The 11742-nt window shown below is 30.7% G+C and overlaps 1 protein-coding gene across 1 annotated transcript in view; it reads right to left on the bottom strand.

Annotated features, from left to right (window-relative positions):
- Nucleotides 1-1455: 1455 nt before the first annotated feature.
- LOC106882372 (probable serine/threonine-protein kinase kinX) overlaps nt 1456-11742 on the bottom strand; it is a 34633-nt gene continuing 24346 nt past the window's right edge. The window contains exons 30-43 of the mRNA XM_052974958.1: nt 10340-10369; nt 9986-10015; nt 9396-9425; nt 8942-8971; nt 8562-8591; nt 8164-8193; nt 6590-6619; nt 6227-6256; nt 5645-5674; nt 5139-5168; nt 4758-4787; nt 4354-4383; nt 2909-2938; nt 1456-1469 (exon numbers count right to left, since the gene is read on the bottom strand). Of these exons, the coding sequence (XP_052830918.1) occupies nt 1456-1469; nt 2909-2938; nt 4354-4383; nt 4758-4787; nt 5139-5168; nt 5645-5674; nt 6227-6256; nt 6590-6619; nt 8164-8193; nt 8562-8591; nt 8942-8971; nt 9396-9425; nt 9986-10015; nt 10340-10369 (404 nt within the window). The remainder of the gene's footprint in view (nt 1470-2908; nt 2939-4353; nt 4384-4757; nt 4788-5138; nt 5169-5644; nt 5675-6226; nt 6257-6589; nt 6620-8163; nt 8194-8561; nt 8592-8941; nt 8972-9395; nt 9426-9985; nt 10016-10339; nt 10370-11742) is intronic.

The raw sequence follows: 11742 nt of genomic DNA, 5'->3' as shown, positions 1-11742 counted from the left end.
GTAGGATAAGTGTGAGAGGTAAAATCTGGCCAGTTTGAACATAAAGCAGGTAGAATATTTTGGCTAGATATGGCCACTAAAGAGTTAACTCTCTTAAGAATTTAATAAAACTCAAAGAAAAATAAATACATACACACATGCATACACATACATATGTACATACATACATCCACCCACTCACACACACATACATACATATATATTAGATCAGAAAGAAAATCCTATCACATTTCAAGCTGGGAAAGAAACAAATGCTTCTTTGGTCATCCTTGATATACTTAATCAAGATATTTTCCCTCATTATTGATAACTTAATCGCATCAATTTGGGCAAATTATGGATCCCTTGGGCATAAAATTCTTCAAGTTTTGAAGCAAAGAAAGTCAGAATATCATTTTTAACCTCTTCACAATTAATAAATTGCTTTTTTCCGAAATAATGTTGCAATGATTTGAAAAGAAGATTGTCAGATGGAGGAAGGTCAGGGGAGTCAGGAGGATGAAGCAAAACTTCCATATTCAGTGCCATAATATTTTCCTCAGTGACTTGGACAATATGTGATCTTACTTTATTGTATAAGAGCAATGCCTCTTTACAACCAACCAATGATGGGTGCATTTTCTGAAAATTTTTGTGCAATGCTTCTAATGGACAGCAATACTGCTCTTTCATTTTAGTTTTACAGTTCATGATAATCAACCCCCTTCATATCCCACTAAACACAGCATAACTTTTTTTCAAGTGTAGTCCTGGTTTGGGGATGGATTCTCCTTTTCCATTGCAGGTTAACCATTGTCATTTCTATTGCATATGATTATAGAGAACCCACTTTTCATCACTTGTGATGATTCTACTTTGCAAAGGTTTGGTAGAAAGTCTATGCTTCAATGAGAAGGGCAATTCTTTGATTAAGCTGAGTAGTCAGATGATGAGGGACCCACTGACCAAGTTTAGACACATGAAGGAATTTTATGATTGACATGCAACTTAAATTGAACCGTTTTGCTCATTCTTGTGCAGGTTGCTTTGGATTTTCCTCAACCAGTTTTCAGGATCTCAATATTGACAGAACTTTTTCATCCAGATTGAGGGTAAACTGCAAGAGCAAAATTTCCCAAGTGAAGTTGGCCAAACCATCATTGGGGCATCTGGAAACTTAAATGTTCATTTTCATAGATAGAACAAATATTTCTTGCTGCTTCCATTGCTTAAGAGTCCCTCTTAAATTCATACAGCATGCAGTGTTTGATATGGGTCTGATCAAACTCATTTTAAAAGGTAAAAATCTATTCAGATTTAACCACTATGATATAAAATAATCAGCGAAGTGTCAAAAACGTTACAATGTAAAAATTTGTGTTTATTTTACCATATGTGTTCATGATATATATATATATATATATATCGATATAAGAAAATGAAGAAAAAATATTGTGGATACTTATTTTATTTGTATCACAATAAGAACTCTGCAAATAGTTTAATACAAATAAAATTTAAATGAACATACTTTAACATAAAATAAGCATAAGAATAGGCACTTCTTATGCTTATTTTATGTTTATGTATGTTTATTTAAATTTTATTTGTATTAAACTATTTGCTATATTCTTCTTGTAATACAAATAAAATAAGTATCCACAATATTTTTTCTCCATTTCCTTATATTAATAAATGTAAATTAGACTGTTTATCCCTTTATATTGAGAGAATTCTCCCAATATATCATCGATAACACCAGTTGATCTCTGGATTTTATAATCCCTAAAGAGGACACTATATTCTCAGATTGACTATATATATAAGAAATAATTAAGATTCAATTAAATTAGGTACTTAAGTTGAAGCACCAAGTCAATCTGGTATTATCCGCACAGCTCGAAGTAAGGTGAATAAAATCAAAATAAGTAACAGGATGTCAAGTATTAGTGCAATACGACCGTTTCAAGCAGCTCCATTTAATTGAACAATGCAATCATTACATCAATTTAAATACAATGCCATCTTCAGTTGCTGTATATGGAGACACATGTTCACACATATGGAGATACACATCCATACATACAAACACAGTACATAGTTGCAAAACACACACACTCAGACATGCACACACAAGGAGACAGAGGTACACACATGCACACACACACACGCACGCGCACACACACACACATACATAAAAACACACAAACACGGACACGCAAACACATGAATATGCAGAACACATAACATACATTCAAATGTACATACATACATACATACATACATACATATGCACACACATACATACATACATGCATGCACACATGTATACATACATACATGGATGTGTATGCACACACACACACACACTAACCCACACACATGCGCACAAACAAACAAAAAGAACACAGTATGAATAACGGACAGTCAAAACTATTGAAAAGGTTGCAAGACACAATGAAAGCTTTAGAAAAATAAAAAAGAAACAAGTGGAAATTTTACCGGTGAGTGTGTAATGGCACTAAAAGAGAATGACTCTCCCCAGACACAACAGAATATGCTTCAACACACGAAATCACAAAAAATCTTGCAAACCAAATCCCAAAACGAAATATATGAATGTATTTATGCATATATATATGTACATATATAAATGTATACATATGTATATGCATAAATCGAGATCTATAACTATCTATATACATACAATCATATATATGTATATATATATATATATATATATATATATATATATATATATATATATATATACTTATGATAATAATATTAGAGATAAAAATCCAAATTTACAGGTAAAAACTCAATTTAATTTAATATTATTTAATTTAATTTTATATATATATATATATACATATCTGTGTGTATGTGTGCATGAATATATGTGTGCATATATGCAAAGCTCTCTCACCCTTTGGACGCTCGGTCTGTGCCACAATATCTGTGAAATAATTGAATGGAATAAAAATTCAATGCCAAGAATTGATCAATATATAACTTACACATCATATCAGCAAACATATTAACAAACACTTAATTGCAAAGCTGTTTAACTAGTAAGACTCCCATTTTATGAATCGTCTTACATTTTCACTCTATTTGAAATATATTAGAAGCGTGGAGATAAAAATGAAAAAATCTTTCTTGCAATTACTATTTTAGCAGGAAAAGACGTGTACAAATGTTGTGAAAAGAGTTACTACGTTTCATAACATAGCTCTCGCTAATCGATTACACGGACTTCAGGCATTAATTGAAACACAAGATAAAACAATATAAATTTTACATCCAGTAATTGAAAAAAATTACGCGCAATATATTCAAATGCGATAAAACAACACAACATTTAAAACGTCTATTGCACAGTGCTCTTCTTATATCACTTGTTATTCTATTTCGTAATGAGTTTGAAATTATGTAACTCTTCATAAAGAAAATTCAGCATGTAAATCAGTATATTAAACGGAAAATTCGTTGTTAGATACAGAAAGAAATGTGTTGTGTAGTGTTAGAATATAGGTGCACGTGAGTTTGTGCCGGTGTATTTCATGTTGGTTATAGTAATATTTAACTTTGGGATAATGGTGTGTGTACCAGGCGTTTTCCTCCAAATTATGATATATATCAGACGTATGTTATGGAAACGTTGAGACGCAACATTTATGTCATAGTAAATAATCCTCTCATTAAAGACAATGTAATATTCAATATACTTTTTATGCGTCCATTTTACCACCGTAATACTTTCGTATTCAGCATTAACTTGCTGTTATATAATACTCTCTGTCATGAGATTCAGACATTGAGACGACGTCAAAAGAAAAGAAAATAATTAACTGTTACACCCAAACAAAGAAAAATTTCACACCAACAACCATTAATTATCAAATTTTAAATTATCCAAATATAAAAGGAATGAAGACAAAGCGTAAAACCGCATGGAAATAAACAAAACTATTTCTGCAAGATCTGCATTATGCGGTGTCCTGATATACAAGTCAATATCCACTTGATACTGCATAAAATATGAATAATTAAGATCAGAGATGCGTGTTATATTGGGATAATTCTCAGGTTAGCATTTATGATTCGACAGCTCGTCGCTTCTGGAAGATAGCATATGAATATTTCTCTTGTAAATCAGGACTAGAGGGCAATACATTTATATGTTTCTGTGTCTGATTCTATGCGGGATTATACTGATGAAAGCATGTGGGTAAATAAGAGGTGTAATGATATACATACGTATTTTGTATGAATTGGTTTAGCTAGCAATAATATACATCTGCTATACCTAATAATTGACAGTGAAGCTAGTCATTAAAAGCGAGTGAAATTATTGCAAAATAGACTCACCAACAGTAGATTCAACATCAGACGGTTTTTCTAAACGTAATTAAAATAAACCATAATAAGCACTTTGCTAAATTACGCAATATGAAAACACTTAAAGTGTAAATGTTTGTTTAAATTTCTTCCAATATAACAGAAAAGCTATGAACTTTTTCATAAGGCATTTCTTACAATGTTATTCTAATTTCGTAACCATACATGTTCAGTCTCTATTTTAACGGATCATATTTATCGATTCGATATAAGCTTTACAAATAATTGATCAAAAATGGACACACACTGAAGCAAGTTAGAAATGTTTCGAAGGACTTTATCGCGAATTTACGAGAAGTTTTATACATGAAAATATACGCAGAGTATATATTATATTTAAAATAATACTGTGCTACCATAGCAAAAGTGCTTACCTATGCGAGTTTCGGTTTCTCTAATAATTTCTGTGAAATTTAAAACGTAAATCGTTAACTATCTCTTCCGCCATTTCGTAAAAGAAACAATTCATAAAGAGTCTTCATTCAATTACATATTACCAAGTAGGTGATTCAATTACATGTTACCAAAGATCACTAAACAGTTCTATCAATCACTTACTATAATTTAATATACAAATATTACGTGAAAATTCAATAATTCCTATATAAATAATTCATATATTGTGCGACTATGGCTTTAATATACCTCCAAATATGTGTATCAATCTCAAAATTAATAATGGTATACTACGACTAATATTCATAAAACATTTGCTAAATTGAAATTGACACGGAATCAAGTGAGAAGACACTTACCAACTGTGGCTTCGACCCCAGATGGTTGTTCTGAATATGGAATGAAAGTCAATATTATCAGCTTTTACACCAAGTACAGATATAATATAAATAGAATATAGAGGCAAATAATCGAGAATTCTTAGCATTCCTATCATTAAGGAGTACTTTTGAAATTTTTGGAAAAACATTCCAAATTATATACTGTCACAAATTCAAAGTGGTTTGAATGTGTCTATGTATATTCAGTTCCATAATTTTGGAAGGAAGGCGATAAACTCTAATACTTGGGAAACGATATGTGAAACTTCATAAAATTACCAGTATCTATCATGAAAACAGCATTAATTGTGTATTATTTTTTACATATATGCAGAGGAAATTATATCTATCTATCTGTATATTTTCGCTTTTTTCTTCTTACTTTCCCTATATATATATATATATATATATATATATATATATAAAGTTAAGATTTTAATGTATTTAGGAGCAAATTAAGACTAATGAAACAGATGCTATCTCACCTTTTGGGCGCTCCTCCTGTGTTACAATATCTGTTAAATAATTTAACATTATTAACATTCACTATCGAGAGATCAGAAATATGCATATAACACGTTATCTCTACTCCTATAACAATATACTTTTTTAATTACCAAACTGTAAAATTTGCCTTATTTGAATAGTTTTAAGATTTCAAACAGATTTTGATTATAAATTTCATCGCACGGAGAAAATAAATTTTTAAAAATTCCATGCAATTATTTTTGCATAAAATGCTTGGTCGCATGTATCTTGAAATGAGTAACGATGTTTCAAGTACTATGTCTTTCTAACCAATCACACGCACGTCAAGATTTCAATCAACTACAAGTTTCAGCAATATAAATTTAGAGTGAAGACACCAGCTAATTGATGAGGTATATTATTGAAATGTGATAAAATAAACCGCACAAACGTGATATAATGCTGTCGTTCTTTCATTAATTATTACTATATTTCGTAATAAGTCAATATTGTCTTTCCAGAATTACAATGGAAGACATCTCTAAGGAAACTCAGCGAAAAGCAGAAGCAAGAAATTGCGAAAATAAGCTCTCACTCACCAACTGTGGATTCCACTTCAGAACGTGTTTCTAGAGAAAGGCAAACGTAAATATAAACCCTCAACAGTTACATTACACACCATATATAAGTAAGAAGCATCAAATATATTCAGCTAGAATTGAATATTTAAGAGTCATTTTGAAATGATAAATTTACGAAAACTAATCCAATTATTTCACCATCAGAAATCAGTTTGAAAACATATAGTGACACTTTACTAGAACGGCGAGTGTTTACACGAAGAAAAGATAAACTAATTTTTGCAGCAATTTAGCTTACAATTTATCAAAAACTTATCGCAGTGTAGATTGTGATATATTTAGATTGATAGATATCGCAAAAAGCATTTTGCAATAGCTTACCTGTACGAGTTACTTTTTCCGTTACGACTTCTGTGAAATTAACGAAATATGTAGTTAAATATCTCGAATTATGTTTTACAACAGAATGCATAGTTATGTGGCGATTATATAGAAACTTATGCTAGCATAATTACATGTATTCGTTTAATATTTTAATCGAATTAATCCCCTTGTCTGTCCTTGTTTATCCCCTCTATGTTTAGCCCTTTGTGGGCAATAAAGAAATATTTTTGTAATACATTCATATATATATATATATATATATATATATATATATATATATATATCACCCTCTAAGGGATATATGCATGTCTGCATAAAACTATCTACAAATTTCAAAAATATATAGTGAATTAGTGAATCAGGACACAGTCATTGCAGCAATCATTATTGTATGACAAAACAAAGAGAAAAGAATATTTACAAATTAATGATTAAGGCCTTCTACAATTGAAGTCAATAAAATGGGTAACATGAGAAATAATTCAGCAATTACAAGAAAAGAACTGAGATATACGTTGCTGCAGTACACATAAAAAGAATATTTAAGCCATCCGACATAGCAATCGGACTTTTCCATACGACTTGCATATTACAATCTTGTTCACGAACGTAGTAAATGTGACAAAATTCAACATCTTCAATAGAAATTTAGGCATATAAATCGGTGTATTAAAGAGACAATTTACAATTATTTGACGAATACAATCCACTCATGTCCATTGTTAGTATTTAAGCATGTATGCATTTTATCACTTAGTATTTTGAATGTTGTGTGTGTTGGTATTTCACTTTAAGCTACAGGTGTGTGCGATAATAATTTTCCTATGCATCATGCAAAGTAAACCTGTGTCTGATGGAAATGATATATGAGATGTGACATTTGTATCAAACCAAATCATACTTACATTAAAGACAAAGTAAATCCTAAAATAACTTTGCACCTTAATTTCCCATTTAATTTCGTATTATCCTCCATGGAAAGATATTTAATATTAGCAGATATTTAAAAAATTCAGACGTGGAGTCAACGAGAAGGGAAAACAACCAGATTAACTGTCACACAGTAAAAAAAAATCTAACACTAAAAACAACTAATTAAGAAATTTAAAATTCGCCAAACCAACACAAGGACAGCGAAAGCGTAATGCAACGTGAAAATAACGCGATCATATTTCTCAGCACTCTGTATTCTCAAGAGACTTACTATGCAGGCCATTTTCCACATGTTACGGTACGATATGTGTATAATTCGGACTGGCGCTGCATGTTATATTGGGACACTTCTCAGTACGGGATTTACGGCTCGATAGCTCGTATTTTTGGAGTGTAGCATACGGAGATTTCTCATGTAAATCAGGACTACATAGCAGTGTCTTTATCTGGTGCTGTGTGTGATTGCATGCAGGATGCTGCATATCGATGCATGTGTGTAAATAGGGAGAGTTAGGTTTAATCAAACGTATTTTTGCGTGACTTGGTTTAGCTTGCAACAATATACATCTAATATACCTGACAATTGACAGTAATGACAAACATTGAAAGCGAATGAAATCATTGCAAATTACACTCACCAACAGTAGATTCAACTTCAGTTGGTTTTTCTGAACGAAATTAAAATACACTACAATAAGCTCGTTGCTAAATTATACGACATGAAATTATATACTGCGTAAATTTTCAGATTTCTTCTTATGTAATAGAACACCAATGATCTTTTGCAAAAGCATTTCTTACAAGGACACTCATACGTTAACAATACATATTGTATGTATAGTTGAATTGAAAATGTTTATGATTACAATATAGATTTTAAAATATGTGAAAAGAATTGGACGATCACTGAAGTAATTAAGAATTCTTTCGAAGGAAGTAATCACGAATTTACGAGAAAATTACTACACATGAAATTATGCGCTGAGCATATATTGTATTTTAAGTAATATTATGCCGTTATATCAAAAGTGCTTACCTATGCGAGTTTCGGTTTCTCTAACAATTTCTGTGAAATTGAAAACGTAAATCGTTAACTAACTCTTCAGCCGTTTCGTAAATAAATAAAAACCGGATTCTTAATGATGCCTTATACAATTAAATGTTACCAAGAAAGTGACACGCAATACACTTCGGTAAACTTTTCTATCAATTTTATTAATATAATTGAATATGAAAATATTACGTAGAAATTCAAAAATTACTATATAAAAGAAAACTACAAGAATAGATTATAAACTGGGTGATTATTGTTCTAATACACCTAATATGTATAATAATTTCAAAATTAATAATGGTATATTAACAATCATAACAGATTTGTTAAATTTACACGGAATAAGAACAGGAGACACTTACCAACTGTGGCTTCGGCCTCAGATGGTTGTTCTGAGTATGGAATGAAAGACAATATCATCAGATATTACACGGAATACAGATATGATATACATAGACAGAGGTAAGAAAATAATCAAAGATTCATTCTCAAAACTACACTTTCTAATTTTAAGAGATACTTTATAACGTTTTGCAATAATATTCAACAGAATATATAATTATGAATTCAAAGGACTTCCAGTTTGAAAATATACGTTCAGTTCCATCAGTTAATAGGGTGATACAAACAGCAACATTTGGCAAAAGTGATGTTCAACGTGATACAAATACAAGCATATATCAACTATACTACATTAATTTCGCATTATACTTTGCGCACTAGCAAAAACAATTATATATATGTAGGTATATAGAAACATATGTATATAGAAACTTAGGTCTATCGAGCTGTATTTGTAAACAGAAACTCTCTCACCTTTAGGACGCTCGTCCTGTTGCACAACATCTGTGAAATAATTGAAGGAATTCTCAATTTGATGCAGAGAATTGATGAATATGTAACTAGCCTTTCATCACGACTGATATATCAATCTACCTTTGCAATTTCAATACTGTTTACCCACTGAATTCACGTTGTATGATTTGTCTTGTTCTTTCAGATCGATTTTATTACATATATTTCAAGCGCATAGAAAATATATCGAAATATTTATTTCAATTATCATTTTACACAGTAATACCATGTGAATATATTTCGAAACGAGTTTCTTTCTTTCAACAATTATCTCTCTCTAATAAATCATATGCGCTTAAATTTTAATTGAAAGATAAATTTGAATGATATTACTGAGATTTAGGAGCCGACAAAATTTCCAACGTATATAATAGAAATGTGGTAAAGGAAAGCAAAATCTCATTCTTTCACATGCTATCGTTCTTTTATTATGCATTATCGTATTTCGTAATGAAATATTACACTTTTTCGGCAAGCACATTGAAAGACTTCTCTAAAAGAACTCAGTGACAAGCATAAGCAAAAAATCACGAAAATAATCTCTCACTCACCAACTGTAGATTCCACTTCAGAACGTGTTTCTAGAGAAATGTAAATGTAAATATATTCCCTCAACTGTTACATCACAGAATATATGAGTGACAAGCATTAAATATATTCAACTCGTGAGTGGTTTCCAAATGGTAGAATTTACGAAAACTAATCCGATTGCCCCACCATCAGAAAACACTTTGAAAAACCTTTCGTCACACTTTGTTACAATAGAAGATGTTTACATGAAGAAAATAATAAGTGAATTATCGTAGGAATTTCGCTTTCATTTTACTAAACAATTATCACAGAAAAAATTTCTATATATCAAGCTTGTTGATACTCATCACGAAAAAAATTCTTCAGTAGCTTACCTGTACGAGTTACTTTCTCCGTTACAACTTCTGTGAAATTAACGAAATATGTAGTTAGATATTTCGAAAGATGCTTTACAGCAGAGTGCATAATATTGTTAGAGATTATACGGAGAATCATATTAGCTAACTAGTCGTCAATTCTTTTCAAAAACACTAATATGTTACTGTATAAAATATATACACACATACCTACAAACATATCGTGTTGGCCAACTGTCATCCGACAGTAACACAAAATTCCATAAATATTATCGATAATTTTGTATTCACTCGAATAGAAATATGTGTCGCAAAAGAAAAAATTCAGTTTGAATAATCATCATGATTTTTCATATTTAGATGCTTTTATTAAATTCATTCAATTGTTAAATGTGAATAAATCTTGGAATTAAATTTTGATTTACTGTCAGGTGACTTTTGACCAACCCTCTACATACATACATACATACATACATACATACATACATACATACATACATACATACATACATATATATATATAAACGCATCTTTACCTTGTGTATACTTATATACAAGGAACATCGTGCAAAGGACACACGTGTTGAACGGAAACGATATACATACAAACATACCTACTTGGGCTTATCTCCCAACTTCTATAATATATATACATATATGTATAATCTTACATATATATGTACAGATACACGCACGCACGCACGCACGCACGCACGCACACGCACACACACACACACACACACACATAAAAACCCATCTGTATCTTGTGTATGCATCTATACAGGAAACTACACATTTCGAAAATATATAATGATGCGATAATTCATTTAGAAATCCTAAATTTCCATTTACGTAGCAAGACACAATCATTGCCGCAATTATTTGCATATGAGAAAGAAAAGGGAGAAAACTTTCTTGACATTCATTATTAATTGGCGATATGTACTCTCGCCAGCATCAGAAATATATGAGCAATTACAAGATGTCTTGTCAGATGTTTACACCATATACATTTACTGCAACATAGATATTAAAGTATATTTCAGCTATCATTAATCGCAATCTCATCGGACTTTTTCGTATGATTAAACAATGTTTATTGATATAACAAATTCAACTAAATCATAAATTTATGAAATTGAGCAAATATTGATATATAAAATTCGGCATATAAATCAGTATATTAAACGGAATCTTTACGGTTATTTGGAGTCAGCAATAGCCACCTGTTCAATATTAGTATTTAAGGAAGTGCGCATTTATGTCTGCTTGATTTTTCATGCCATGTATGTTAGTATTTCTCTTTCTGCAACTTATCCATTAAACGACAAATTTGTTATACATCGTGCATACAACACGTGTTGAATGGAAAATATGTGACACGTTAAATTTATATAAAAAGCATCATCTTAATATTACTA

This window comes from Octopus bimaculoides, chromosome 20, assembly GCF_001194135.2.
Source record: "Octopus bimaculoides isolate UCB-OBI-ISO-001 chromosome 20, ASM119413v2, whole genome shotgun sequence".
In the NCBI taxonomy this organism is placed as follows: Eukaryota; Metazoa; Mollusca; class Cephalopoda; order Octopoda; family Octopodidae; genus Octopus; species Octopus bimaculoides.
This window is presented reverse-complemented; position numbering and strand designations above follow the sequence as displayed.